This window comes from Telmatherina bonti, assembly GCF_933228915.1.
Source record: "Telmatherina bonti genome assembly, chromosome: 16".
NCBI lineage: Eukaryota > Metazoa > Chordata > Actinopteri > Atheriniformes > Telmatherinidae > Telmatherina > Telmatherina bonti.
The window spans coordinates 14,679,352-14,691,851 of NC_136614.1; the positions used below are offsets into that span (position 1 = coordinate 14,679,352).

Below are 12,500 nucleotides of genomic sequence, written 5' to 3' on the forward strand. Positions count from 1 at the left end.
AATAGAATAGAATAGAATTATGTGTTATAATTACATCAACTTGCACTGAAAACCTTTCGTAATATTTTATATTTATAAGGACAGTTTTAATTCTACCTGCAATTTATCTTTGCTGTAGATAGAGGAGCTGGCCAGCGCTCTCTCCTTCAGCTCTCGTCATTCCTCCCTCGACTCTTTGTCCAGTCTGGATTCCTGGTCTGGCAGTCCCATCCCAGCCAGTCCAGTCCCTACTGGGCGAACATCACCCCTCCACAGACGCTTCCGTATTTCTGCCAAGAAGGCCCTTCTCATGTGGGTCAGGGACCAATGCCAAAAGTCAGTTCTTTTTCCCTCTACATGCATCTACTTATATATTCTTAATAAAGATGTTCCAGGAATTATTTTATAGTAGAAATGGTATAAATCTTCTTTTAATTTATGCAATTTATGACATGTTTTTATTTTAAGTTTTTTTTTTTAATGTGTTAGAAGAGACTAAACACCTCTATTCCCTCTGAGAGTTAGAAATACCTGTAAAATGGATATTTCTACCAAAGCACTGTCTGATTTCTTGCTTTGCAAAGGGCTGGATTTGCTACTTGTCATATTCAGTCTTTGGTCTCTGCTCTGATTTCTGTACATTTCAACAGTTTTTTCTTACTGTTTCTCACCCATTCTGTAATTTTCATACATTAGTTAATAACAGTTTATGCATCTGTTTATCTTGTGTCTTTCTGTTCAGGGTTCACTGCTCTGTCAGTGTGAAGGACTTTAAGTCTAGCTGGAGAAGTGGGGAGGCCTTCTTGGCCATTCTTTGCTCTCTCAGGCCTCAGCTGGTTGATCTCTCACTGGTCCGGTCCAGAAGCAACCAGCAGAACCTGGAAGAAGCTTTTCACCTGGCTGAGCAGGAGCTCCACATCCCTCGCCTGCTGGACCCCCAAGGTGAGGCGGATGACGTTGTTTTCCCTGATGATATGTAACAAGTATGAACTAAAGGTACCAAATAATGAATCAAACAATTTATGAAGGTCTTTACATTTCATTATACGTCATAAAACAACAACAGTATGGCAGCAACACCCTCACCTTGCTTTGATTTACCTCAGATGTTGATGTTAAACATCCTGATGAGAAATCCATTATGACTTACGTGGCCCAGTTCCTGCAGTACTCCAGTGACATGCCGGCCCCCAATGACCACCTGCAGGTAAGCAACGGTATCATTTTCACTCCACGCCTTCTGGCTTATTGATGTTTAAACAATTACTTGCTACAGATTCTGATTTTTAAGTTTATGATTCTTGCCTTAGTCTACTTTCCTTCATTTAATTTATTTTATGAACGTGTGCATGTATGTGACTCATTTCACACGCTGGTTGGTTTACATTTCATTTATATTACAACGAGTATAACAGCTTTCATATAAATATTTCTTTTCACCGTACTGGAAGTTTATTGTTGCACAAGTCATCTAGACTAACTAGACTTTCTGTGTGATGACTGCTTCAGTTAGGTTAGTTACACTCCTTCTGCATGTGCTGCTTTCCCTTTTATCTATATTTTGTTTTATCTATTTTTTAAAATCTATTTATAGTATTTTATCTCTATTTTTTATCGATTTCTTTTTACATTTTATATTCTATTTCTAATATCTCCGTAACCGAAGTTTAGCTTGTCAAACATCTCCTTCCCCTTTCTTCTGTTTTCCAAACTCTGGACTGGTGGTGTAGCTTTTTCCTCTGGACAAGCCTTCCATTTTCTCACCTGACAATTTGCCTGCACACTTTTCTCCAAGCATTTCCGTCTCCCCACTACATCAGGTAGACACTCTTTTCTTTTCTGTCTTTCTGTTGCTCAATAATTGCAGACTGCTGAGGGTAAATGCTGTAACTGTGCAGCTCTGACACCTCCATGAAAACACTCTAAATCTAATAAATGACTGTTTTTATTGGGAACGTTTAGGTTTCTCAGAGGGAGCGAGCCCAAGAGGTGACTTGCTGGCTGCAGGAGGCCTATCAGGAACTATCAGAGACATGGGCGGCAGCAGAGCAATCGAGTTATGCTGAAAAATATCAGGTAAAGCAAAACGCAGGAGCGCCATTGTGTATATATTTGTACTGCAGAGGGATTACAAGTCATTGTTATCATATTTGATATACTAGGTATTTCAGAGTCTTGCTGGCTCCTTCGCTGAGCAGAGAAGACCAGTGATGACCCTCTTTGTTGCTGTAAGACGCTGCCCTGAGCTGAGTCAGGAGCAGCAAACTCTGAAGATGGCATGGGATCGTCTAGAGGAAGAAGTGAGTGCATAAAAAGCTGCAATGGCACAATCTGGAGTTGAATGTGAGGCTTTGTTGCATCCAGAAATCATCTTTCTCTGTCTGACACTGAAGCCCAAGGCAAGCTTTAGAAGCACAGGCCATTTATAATGATGACTGGAGGTTGTCCCCTTGGTCTTTTCACAAACTTTTGTGTATGTGCCATGTGTGCTGTTGTACCAAAGTTGTAGCTGTGTTTATGTTTACAACATTTGACTTAAATGTTGAATTAATGAAATTTTAGAATGAAGTACTAATGATTTCATGGATCGTCATGCATTCACTGAAACACATCACTCATCACCAAGGTCAGCGCAGAGCTCAGAAATCTACTGTATAAATGTGTCACGACCCAAACTCTGCTAGGGAAACTGAGCCCAACAAAATATCTGTGGCACGGTGTTCACACATGGACAAATATAGATTTATTGTTCAAAGGGCGAGATGAGGTAAGAACAGGCAACATGGTAATGAATGAGTTGGGGTTGAGGATGCAGCTTAAAACCACAAAAGGCCTCAAAACAGAAGCAACACTGGTTTAACCTTAACAAAAAGCCTAATAGAGGTGTATGAAGTAGAATTAGAAGTAAAAATAAAGTAGAAGTCCTGCCATGTTTCTGGATCTACCAATGCATTTAGAACAGGTGTTTTCACTAACAGGATTATCTACCTGCAGTGGAGCTGAGCTGATTAAATTCGCCTGGTTTAGTGGCTGGTTGGAAAGTTCTGCCGGACAGGACTTCTACTTTCTACACCTCTGCTATAGTGGTAACACTGCTGGTATCACACCCACAAACAACACGATTTCAGAACTACAAATAAAGAAGCTAAACAAGGGAAAACAAGGCTGATTTATCAATATCCACTGGAAATAACAAGTCAAAGTCCAAACACCTCCGCAAGCTTGGGGGAGACCACTACTAAGCCAGTGGTTGCTGTTGAGCGAAAGACTCCAGGTGTTTTAAGTCTCGGCCGTCAGTGGACTCAGCAGAGATTGGAGCTCCAATTATCCAATGAGAAGGGAGGAGATGAGCGTGTGACCGGTAGGACCAATCCCAGCCAGGAGGCAGCAAACAGAGTTTTAAAGGAGCAATTGATCACAGATGAAGGCTATCAGAGAATTAGCAGGCAGCCGTAACAACATGTAACCTATAGCATGTGTGCAACAGGGTACAGGTCTGTGTAGTCTTTAGGGTGAACAAGGAAGACTAACCATCACTGCCTTTCCTATCCAGAAGAAGTGTTAATTTGTTTTGTTGTGTGTACAGTGGATCATTTATGAAAATGAAGCTGATTAAGAAGATTGAGGAAAACTGCTTTTCATGTGGAAAATAGTGTATGGGTTTGTTAACATGTGTGTCAATGTGCAGCTGAAGAGGTGCAAAGCAGACCTGGACCTGAGTCTTCCTCCTCCTCTGGACTCAGTTTTTGCGTGGCTGCAGCGAGCAGAGGCAGTGTTGAAAGAAGAAGGAGGGGAGATGAAAGATCATGCAGCTGCTGCCAAAGAAGCAAGAACTCAACAAGACAACCTGAAGGTTATATCAATGTTAAAGCAAGAGATCAAGTTAGATCAATCCTGTGTGCAAAACGTGAATAAAGTTGTTCTGAAATGAATGAAGTTACATGAAGGCAGAATTATTGTAGTTAGACATGAATATTAACCAGCAGCATCAAACTTTACAGCCTGAGATGAAGCTTGGTACATTTTGTTGATGTTTAGTTTAGTTTTTAGTGTAAATATTTATTATCGAACGAATGAATATAAGAAGATAAGAAAAAAAAAATGTACATACCTATACACAGGGCCGGATTAAAAGTGCACAGGCCCCTGGGCCCAGAGTGTTCCAGGGGCCCCCTTACCCACCGCAAAATTGTGACTGATACACTGTGAAACGACATTTCTAACATCTGTCAGCCAGTGGTACCGATAGCAACACACTAAACTGTGATGTAACTATCTGGCTTATATGTACATTTTTTTTTTATGTCCAAACTGTTGGTGTTTTCCCTATGTGGGCCTCACATGGGCCCCAAGTGGCGCATAATGTCCATTGGATAATCCAGCCTTGCCTATACATATGTACATATACACACACTTATACATACATATACATACTAAGGAAGAAAATATTATTCATGATATTAATATTAATAACAAAAATACTGATTCCTCATTAATTCAATAATTAAATAAATTTAGGAAAGAAAATGAGTTAAAAAAAAAAAGGAGTGGGAAGAAGTGTACACTTATTTGGTATTCCCACCCCTTTGTACTCATCTAGTTTGTATGTCACAACACAACACCTATTCAATTTACTACACATATTTACATTCACATATATACACATACACACACATTTCCATATACATACATGCATATACACACATACACACAGATATACTACAGACATCCACCTATATCTACAAATAAATATTTAACAACTTTTAATATTCCTTATATCTTTTTTTCATTTTTATTCCTCATCCATGTACTTTAAAAAAAAAAAAAAAAAAGTTATATATTTAACATATACATGTTTTTTACAGGCTTTAATGAAGGAGATGAACCATTACCTGAAGGTCCTCGATACGTTCCACAACACAGATAACGCGGGGAATGCAGCGGTGCCCGCTGAAAAATTAGAGGAGATAAAAAACCGGTAACAAAACAATATAACAATGGAAGTATTAAAATATAAGTTTATTATGAGTTATTCATTTCAGTTTTGTTTTTATTATAAATCAGTTTAACCAGCATCCGAATCACAGCTAAATATGAAGGGATCAAACTGGAATACCAGGAATCTCTTCACACTGTACTGGACCTCTTGGGACAAATCAGAGCAAAGGTCCAGACCTGGAAAGCTCCCTACAAGTCTCAGGAGCAGATCCAGGATCTGGTGGAGGTCTGGCATGTGAGTGTCTGTGTAAAACAGCGAGAGAGAACGTTTTCAACCATGCCCAGATGGCAGACATGTTTGGACCAAATCTGGGCTACTTTTGGCACTTATGGCTCAGTTCTGGCATGGCAAGTGTTGTGTGGGTCACAAGTGGGTTGCCAGCCTGACCTGGTTCATAGCTAGTCTCCTGTTGGCCACATGTGGTCCAGATGTCAGTTAAGTGGCCTGGACATGCATTACAGCAAGCCGTTTGTGGACCAGAAGTAGTCCTAACACAAGACACCTGTCTGGACATAAATAATCAATCAATCAACGTTTATTTATATAGCACTTTTCATACAAGAGTAGCACAAAGTGCTTTACAAAATAAAAAGCAAGAATAAAACAAGGTTAAGAACCTGCCTTCGCATAGAAAAATATAGAATATACCCAAAGTCTTCCACATATACTCACTTTTCACACACACTTACATAGATAAAACTCATTAAAACACTCATCAAAGGATCCATATTGGCACACACACACAAAAAAGTTTAATTGACAATCATAAAAGAAAAAGAAAAGTCTAAAAATAGAACTAATTAAAAGCTTGATTAAAAAGATGGGTCTTGAGCCGACTTTTAAAAACCTCAACAGTATCTATCATCCGGCAGACTGTTCCAGAAATGTGGAGCATAAAAACAAAAAGAAGAATCACCGTGAATCTTTGTTAAAATTTTTGGAATTAGTAAAAGTCGCCTGTTAGAGGACCTGAGGGCCCTGGATGGCTCGTAGTACCTGAGGCTATCCAATAAGTAAGAAGGCCCAAGACCGTTAAGAGTCTTAAAACCAGTAGTAAGAGCTTAAAATCAATCCTAAAGTGAACTGGAAGCCAATGCAGAGACTTTAGGATGGGGGTAATGTGGGCTCTCCCTCTGAGCCCAGTAAGCAGACGTGCAGCACAGTTCTGCAGCAGCTGCTAAAGAGGTGCTAAAGTTTTTGCTGGGAGACCAGAAAGAAGAGCATTACAATAATCCATCCTACAGGTGATAAAGGCGTGGAAAAGAGTCTCTGCATCAGCCTGAGTGAGAAACTATCGAACTCTGGCAATATTTGTGAGATAATAAAAAGAAGTCTTTGTGACATTCTTAATGTGAATGTTAAATGTTAAAAGTCAAATATGACTCCGAGGTTCCTCACATGGTCAAGGGGTTCTAATGCCAGAGTTCTAAGTTTGAACTCTAAATAATAAATAATGGCGATTTGGGCCACATCTGGTGGTGATGTGGCTGAGTTTTGGCAGCTGGACTCACATTTACTCAACCCCGTCAGTCAATGTCAAATTTAGCCCAAACATTTTTTTGCTATCTGGGTAGTTTCCAACAGCAAATGGTGTGTCTGCAAACTAATCTAATACCTTATTTTTGCTGGAAACTGGAGGAAAAAACCTGATAAACTGTTTATTTATTGGCTTTTTCTTCAGAAAACCATTGAGCGTCAAAGCCTGATCTTGATTCTGATAGATGCGCTCCAAAACCTGAGGGAAAAGGCAAACACTTACACCAGCAAAGCTTCTCTAGGTACAAACTAAATATAAATGAGACAAGCTCAAAGAAGCCACAGTCTCTGGAATTTCATTGGCTCTTTAAGTATTTATTTTTCCCACATTCTCTTAACTTCCCAGGTGTAGATTCCCAGCGTGTAACTCGCCAGGTGAAGGAAGCAGAAAGTGAAGCTGAGCTGGTCCAACAGGCTGTGATGGCATCTAGAGAGATGATGGAAAGAGTGGCGTCTGCGTGGGAAATCTACAACAGTCGCTTTGCTTCTCTACAAGCATGGCTGCCACAGACAATATCTTCAGACGCTGGGTGTCCTGCAGTAAAAATACAGGTAACGTTAACCTGCTTGTGCCGCTTACTGTCAGCAGATATCACAGAGGAGAAGCTTCAGCTTCACAGTGTTCTTTGTTATTTGTGTTCTGTAGGATATGAGTGAGTGTCATGCTCAGTTAAATGAGATGGGAAACTTTCTTATTGAGGTGACTGAAACTACAACCAGCCTCACTCTGGCTGAGCAGCTCAGCAAAGTCAACATGCAGTGGGCTGAACGAATGAAGAAGACCGTGTTTGTGAGTATGACAACATCACACAAAAGACAGTCTTCAACGTAGACATCAAGTATTTTATTATATGGAAGTTGTAGTTTTTCTTTGGTTATCTTTTAAATTCTTGTTACGTTAAAGTCATCCTTAAAATGGTTTAAAGGTGAAAGAAAAGGCATGCATTAATCATATAGATCTCTCTTTCCTTAGGAAGTACCACCAGAGCAGAGCGTTGGTGCTTCATGCCTTCAGATGGTGCATTCACTGACCCAGGAGGCCAGTTTGCTAATGAGACAACCACTAGAGGTGGCTTCTGTCCCGCTGAAGGCAAACAGACAGAAACTACAGGTGAGGAAAACTTACAAGTGGCTGAATTGTTGGGAAGAATTTTAGCAGGAAACAAAAACTGATGTTTATGTTGCTTTGTGGTTTTATTGTGTTTTTCTCCTTTTTATCAGTTATTGAGAAAAAAATTGGCAGAGGTGGACATGTCCTCTCTCGTCACTTCCCCAGACCTTCAGACAAGTCACAAAGAAAAACAGCAACAAACATTCCCACAGGTACTTTTCTGTGATGCAGGAATATTATATGACTAAATACTCTGGAGCTAAACTCTCAATCAGACCTGAGACTGTTTACATTAAAGCTGAAGCTCTGGTTAAAGAAGCCAAAAGTGTGAGCACTGAACTTTGGATGGACTCGGGATGTGAGACGGCCAGATATGTCATGTTGTCTTTTTTTTTTTCTTATATGTATGCTATTTTATGATGTAATTTTTCATTAACCTTGTGTTTTTTACTGCACTAACACCTTGAAAAGCCTAATCAGGGACCAGGGGCAGACTTACCATTAGGCAAAACTACGCCGTTGCCTAGAGCCCCCAGTTCCTTAGGGCCCCATGAAACTTGTCATACACTTATGGTTATTTATTACTTAGTTACTTATTACTAACAAAAATGATGTTTTTGATTAAAATGCATTCGCTAAACTGTCAGCAGGATGATTATTATATTATGTGTGTCTCGGGGGGGCCCCCCCCTTCAGGTATATAGAGCCGTGCACTAATCCCTAATGTGATCTGTGTGTGTGATGCGGTCAGTGAGTTGATATGTAACTTAAAGAATGACTCGTCACAATAAATGATCAGTTCATACCATCGAGTGAAGCAACCCTTCCCTGTCATTAAACACGGTCTTCTCAGTCAGCAAAGAGACTTTTACACTGGATGTTTGTTAGCAACGCAAATAATATACAGTAGTGGAGTAGAAAGTGCAATATTTACCATAGGGCCCCATGCCTGCCTTTGCCTGGGGCCCCAAATCTCTTAAATCTGCTGTCACTGCCAGGGAAATTAGCCTGCGGCTATAAGCCTTACGTACATGGCATTGGCCACCTAGGTAGCAATGTATTCTTGTACTGTCCCTGCCAAATAAACAAACAAATAAATAAATAAATAAAAATAAGTACATTTTCAGCCAACGTAGGATGGTTAATTTGGCTTAAATCCAGTGCAGCTGAAATATTCTACTGTGTTGTATTATAGCAAAGCGCTGGTTTCTGCCTTGTTAGCTTGGATCTGTGTATCTGCAGATGCTTGCTGAAGCAGAGAGAACCTGTGGGGACCTGCAGCGGGCGGCATCCACGCTGGAAGGATGTCTGGCTGAGCTGGATCATTGGAACACAGACGCTCTGGACTGCTGCGACCGACTAAAGGAGAAAATGCACAGACGACGCTCTGCAGTAGAGTCTACAAGCAAAGTCAGGAAAGCTAAAACTTTGTATTTAATCTGGAATAATATTTTATTTCATGCTAAATAAGAGGTGATTAGAACTGAATGTGATGCAACTTTATAGGTTCTGATCTCTAGAGGCTTGGAGCTTTTACAGCGAGTGGTAACTGAGAGCCGCAGTCTGCAGGACCTCGTCACAACTGTAAAGAAAACGTCTCCTCTGCAGCATCTCAGCCCCGCCAGCATGAGGGACAGAGTCTCAGCTGCAGTCTCTCTCACTCAGGTGAGTTGCAACAAATTCCTGATTACTTTTTTTTGCCTCTGCTCTGTTAGTTTATCATCTTAAATATGATTTTTTTTCCTGTTGCAGGACATTCTTGGGAAGTTTAGATCCTTTGGGTTTCAGCAGCAAGTTGGTGAATTTCCTGAACGGCAGCTGCTATTTGAAGCAGACAGCCAGACACCTGCAGAGACAGGAACTTATGTTGTGGCCAGAACCAAACATGTAGAAGAGATTGGAAAAGTTACGCTGCAAAATCAGAATTCCTCTCACACTTCTCATCTAAGGATCAGAGGTCTCCAGGTTTCACCCGGCAACACAGAGGATAAAAAAGAAGCTGTTCACGGTGCAGTGGTAAAAATGATCTCTCAGGACTCGAAGGAACCAATGAAACACATTCAGTCGCTTGTTCCGACTTCAAAAGAAGCTAAATGTCAGCTTTCAGTTCAGGTGCAGTCATTCTCTGAATCCCAAGCTCCAGTTTCAGGTTTCAGTACGGACGACCAGCCTGCCATGACACCAAGCAATGTTAGAGTGAAGTGTCCAGAGAGTCCAGCTTTGTCTACACATGCAGCAAGTTCAGCCATGGAGGAGAAACAGAGCTTTCAGAATATCCAGCATCACTCCAGGAGAGGAGTGCAAGCAGACACACTACAGAGTCCTGCCTCTCCCCCGCTCATGATCTGCAGTGAAGTTCATTCTAAAGCGCAGTCGATGGCGAGGAGCAGGCTGGAGAAGGCCAGGCTTCGTTTGCAGGGACGCATCCAGCAAGCTATGAAGATGTTTGCTGGCAAAGAAGCTTCAGAGTCACAGGCCAAAAAGAAGCAGGTACAACTGCAAACAATTAGATACACAATCAACCCGAGCAAAATGAACATCAACAAATTTTTAGTTTCAGAAAAAGATAAACTCAGTTTAAATGTTGGAATGTATGTCTGCTTGTAAGTGCTTAAAACAAACCCTGTTTTATGTTGCAACATCCAGACCTCAAAGCTGAAGTCCTCACATTTAATCTCAGAATTGTTCTTTAAAGAGTGTGTGTGTTCTGCTTTATCTTGCCACCGGATTTGTTTGTGCATGTTTGTCCAGCTGTATGTGTTTCTGTGCAGAAAGCTTTAAAAATGCTGCAGCCTGCCATGCTTGAAGAGTTCCTGGGTGCTGTGGAAGGTTTTGGGGCTTTTTGCTCCGAGCCTCAGCTCCAGGACTTGATGTTCCTCTCTGATTCAGTCAGAAAGCAGTGGGAGGTAGGACATGTTTAATTTATCCTCTGGTAAACATTTGTAACAGTTAAATGGTCAAACATGAGTTTGAAACAACACCCAAATCTCTGTTTTACTGTTTTCTAATGCACTTTAATTCAATAACTTAAACTCGACTTCTAGTAAAGCAAATAAGCTAAACTGGTTTCTGATTCCTTAGTTGATGATGTAATGAGTTAATAAACATTTTGACACAATTTAATTGTATAGATTTTTACAGCCCGGCTCAAAGGTTCCAACAAAATGGGAGGCAGGCAAAGTGGTTTTATAGAAAAATAGATTTTAACCAAAGACACAAAGGTAAAAATGTGTGTATCGCTACATTCGTAATGTAGGTCCTGCATGGTTACATACTGAACCATACAGCAAGCATAGCATTAAGCATAGCAACGTTACATAACATAAACATAAACATTAACATTAACATAAACATTAACATAAACATAAACATCAACATCAACATAAGCATAAACATAACTATAAACATAAACATCAACATCAACATAAGCATAAACATAAGTATAAACATAAACATAAGCATAAACATAAACATAAGCGTAAATGTAAATGTAAACATAAACATAAGCATAAACATAAACATCAGCATAAACATAAACGTAAACGTAAATGTAAACAAAAGCATAAACATAAACATAAGCATAAACATAAGCATGAACATAAACACAAGCATAAACTTCAATATAAACAAGATGATTTTTCTAGCCTCAAGACAAGTAGACACAATGAGCTCAGGGTTATGCTTGGTTACATACAGCAGCATAGCAACGTTACCTAACATAAAGATAAACACAAACATAAACCAGATGATTTTTCCAGCCTCACAATAGTGAGACACACTGAGCTCAGGTTGATGAAACTCCTTAAATAGCTGGCAGAGCCTAACTGGGTCCAGATGCAGCTCCTGCTACCAGTCCGACGGCACCTGCAGACACTCAAACAGAAAGTGGTGGTGGGGCCGTCACATTAACATTCACTCACCCAGGCAGTATTTAATTCACTTTTTTACTAGTTTTTATATGGTGTTTTTCATGCTGTCCAGTGTTTTAACAATCTCCTTATTGTCACTAATGAGCTAACTAACATAACAATGAAATTTCCCTCAACTGTCTGTCTGTGCTCAGGATGTACGCCGAGAAATGGCTGCCTTTCTTCCTGCCCTCAGGTCAATAATCAGAGAAGGAAAGCAGTCAGTTTCTGTTTTGCAATGTGAAATGTGTACTAATACTCTCCATGAAGATACTGACCAGACTGACCGCGATCATTTCCCACAACAGCAACAGGTACTTGCATGAGTTTAGCATGGCCTGCATCTAACTACACTGCTGAACAGATGGTCTGATTTAGGCAGAAGATGCCAAATATTTTCTGTCATCAGGTTTTCAGAGGTTCATTTTCTTCCCAGAGTGTCACTGAGGAGGGTCCATCTGTTGAGCAACGTGTTGAATCTCTCAGAGAGCTGTGTGAAACCCTGACTCCAAGAAAATCCTCCAGCTTTGAAACTCAAACCAGTGACCCAGCACTCCTTCCAGAGAGGTAAAAAAAAAAGGTTTATTCCTGAAAGGAAAATCTGTACTTGCAAGTATATCCATGTTTTAATGGTTTCACTTTGATTTGGTTCTGCTGGTGAATAAAAAATGCTTTTATTTGCAGTTAAAATAGCCTGAATTAGCTTTCAGTAAGCAATTTTTTAAGTAGGGAAGGTAACTTATTGACAGATTAAAAATAAATCTTTAAAATTGTCAGATTTGGTTAGAGAATAGTAAGAATTATAGTCTGCTACATTATAATTTGCCCCCAAATTGATACAGTTTTTGATCAAATCCAAGGTAAGCTGTATAACTTAAATGATTCAAACTGAATTTTTTTCCACAATTGCTTCTGTAATCCTCTGTAGTCTTTTAATCCTGTTGAAATGCCTTTTGGACTGACTGAC

The 12,500-nt window shown here is 40.0% G+C and overlaps 1 protein-coding gene across 6 annotated transcripts in view; it reads left to right on the forward strand.

Annotated features, from left to right (window-relative positions):
- Positions 1 to 12,500, forward strand: part of syne2a (spectrin repeat containing, nuclear envelope 2a) — a 93,433-nt gene that overhangs the window by 5,830 nt on the left and 75,103 nt on the right. For 5 of the 6 annotated variants that reach the window (XM_079255428.1, XM_079255432.1, XM_079255429.1 and 2 more), the window contains 18 exons: positions 119 to 315; positions 722 to 921; positions 1,086 to 1,186; positions 1,710 to 1,799; positions 1,942 to 2,055; positions 2,142 to 2,279; positions 3,668 to 3,832; positions 4,845 to 4,957; positions 5,044 to 5,212; positions 6,660 to 6,756; positions 6,861 to 7,066; positions 7,161 to 7,304; positions 7,488 to 7,625; positions 7,736 to 7,837; positions 8,868 to 9,035; positions 9,132 to 9,290; positions 9,378 to 10,115; positions 11,970 to 12,100. In XM_079255428.1, the coding sequence (XP_079111554.1) occupies positions 119 to 315; positions 722 to 921; positions 1,086 to 1,186; positions 1,710 to 1,799; positions 1,942 to 2,055; positions 2,142 to 2,279; positions 3,668 to 3,832; positions 4,845 to 4,957; positions 5,044 to 5,212; positions 6,660 to 6,756; positions 6,861 to 7,066; positions 7,161 to 7,304; positions 7,488 to 7,625; positions 7,736 to 7,837; positions 8,868 to 9,035; positions 9,132 to 9,290; positions 9,378 to 10,115; positions 11,970 to 12,100 (3,170 nt within the window). Of the gene's footprint in view, positions 1 to 118; positions 316 to 721; positions 922 to 1,085; positions 1,187 to 1,709; positions 1,800 to 1,941; positions 2,056 to 2,141; positions 2,280 to 3,667; positions 3,833 to 4,844; positions 4,958 to 5,043; positions 5,213 to 6,659; positions 6,757 to 6,860; positions 7,067 to 7,160; positions 7,305 to 7,487; positions 7,626 to 7,735; positions 7,838 to 8,867; positions 9,036 to 9,131; positions 9,291 to 9,377; positions 10,116 to 10,398; positions 10,532 to 11,969; positions 12,101 to 12,500 lie in introns of those variants that run through there. The other variant, XM_079255433.1, reaches the window with a different exon arrangement.